General features: G+C 64.2%; 1 protein-coding gene across 1 annotated transcript; it reads left to right on the top strand.

Annotated features, from left to right (window-relative positions):
• On the top strand, nt 1–1,938 carry LOC309450582 (inhibin beta C chain-like; the record flags this gene model as incomplete). The annotated part of the gene is made up of 2 exons (XM_082073548.1): nt 1–313; nt 1,178–1,938. The coding sequence occupies 2 exons, from the start codon at nt 1–3 to the stop codon at nt 1,936–1,938; spliced, it is 1,074 nt and encodes a 357-aa protein (XP_081929674.1).

Raw genomic sequence — 1,938 nt, forward strand, 5'->3', positions numbered from 1 at the left:
ATGGCGGCGCGGGGCGCGGGGCCGTGGCTGCTGCTGGCGGCGGTGCTGAGCTCGATGCTGAGCCCGGCGCTGTGCGCGGCGGCGGAGCCGCGCTGCCCGGCGTGTGCGGCGGGCGCGGAGCGGCGGCTGCTGGAGGAGGCGGCCAAGCGGCAGCTGCTGGAGAAGCTGCGGCTCCGCGAACGGCCGACGCTCGCCCACAACGTGCCCCGCGCCGCCGTGGCCCGCGCCCTGCGGCGGCTGCAGCCCGGCAACACCCGCCGGGGCCCCGGCGACGACGAGCGGGGCTACGAGATCATCAGCTTCGCGGAGCCAGGTGGGTGCGAGGGCCCGTGGGCAGCGGGGTGTGACCCCACTGCTTGCCCACGCAGCCCCCGATGGGGCTGGAGTCACCTCATTCATGGTTATCAATACGGAAAGGGTGAGTGTCAGGAGGATGGAGCCAGGCTCTTCTCAACCAGTGACAGGACAAGGGGCAATGGGTGCAAACTGGAACACAGGAGGTTCCACTTACATTTGAGCAGAAACTTGTTGGTGGTGAGGGTGGCAGAGCCTGGCCCAGGCTGCCCAGGGGGTTGTGGAGTCTCCTTCTCTGCAGACATTCCAACCCGCCTGGTTCCTGTGGAACCTCAGCTGGGTGTTCCTGCTCCATGGGGGGATTGCACTGGATGAGCTTTCCAGGTCCCTTCAACCCCCTGGCATTCTATAGTTCTGTGAACCAGGCTGCACCCGGTGCCAGCCCACGGGCCACCCTGGGTAAGCCCCTGCTGGGCCAGCATCTCCCTGCCCTGGGCTCATGGGGACCCAGAAGGATGTGCAGCTCCTGCACCTCGGGTGCTTCAGCGCCACTGGGGTGGGGATCCTGGCCATCTGCCTCCTCGCAGTGGGCTGAGGGTGCCTGGAGCTGTGCAGGCTGTGATTGAACCATTAGTTAATGTACCTGCTGTGCGCTGACGACCTCCCAGTGCTGCAGGTGCAGGAAGGCTCCGTGTGGGAGAAGGAGAGATGGCCCCTCTTTTGCTCCCATATTGGCTAATTGGCACCCTGCACCTGGAGTGCTGCAGTGCCCGTCCCCTTCCTGGAGCAGCTGGCAGAGACTGGCCCTGATGTGCGGGGTGGTGGTGCAGCCTCCCCTTCCCGCAGATCCTCCATCATTCACCTCATCCCTTTCTCCCCTCAGAGCTCACGTCTCCCTCTGCCTTGGGGCTGCAGTTCCAGTTCAGCCGCGCTCAAGACCAGGACGTTCACATCCTGCGGGCTCAGCTTTGGCTCTACCTCCGAGTTCCCCGAGACCTGGTAGCCGGCCTCACCCTGAGAGTCTTCCTCGCCGGTGGGGAAGGCGCTTTGGTGAGGGGCAATCGCACGTTGCTGAGCGAGAGGCGACTGAGCGCGAAGGGCAGCGGCTGGCGCGCCTTCCCCCTCACGCCTGCGCTGCAGAGTTTCTTTGGGGGAGAGCACAGGACCCTGCGGCTCGAACTGGAAAGCGGCGGGGACAGGGGTGATATCGCGACAATAGTCAACGCCAGCCAGTCCCACCAGCCCTTCCTGGTGGCCGAGGCGAAGGTGCGGGAGCCAGGACACCGCGTGGCCAAGCGCAGCCTCCGCTGCAGCCAGAACTCCAACCTCTGCTGCCGCAAGGACTACTACGTGGATTTCCGCGACATCGGTTGGAATGACTGGATCATTAAGCCCGAGGGCTACCAGATAAACTACTGCGTGGGCCAGTGCCCTCTCCATGTGGCAGGTAGCCCTGGGATGGCCTCTTCTTTCCACACAGCTGTATTCAACCTCGTCAAAGCAAACAACATCCAGGCGGCGGGGCACTCTTGCTGCGTGCCCACGCGACGCCGGCCGCTCTCTGTCCTCTACTTTGATCGCAATAGCAACATTGTCAAGACTGACATCCCTGACATGATTGTTGATGCCTGTGGCTGTAGCTAG

Source organism: Streptopelia decaocto (genome assembly GCF_964273445.1).
Source record: "Streptopelia decaocto genome assembly, chromosome: 27".
In the NCBI taxonomy this organism is placed as follows: domain Eukaryota; kingdom Metazoa; phylum Chordata; class Aves; order Columbiformes; family Columbidae; genus Streptopelia; species Streptopelia decaocto.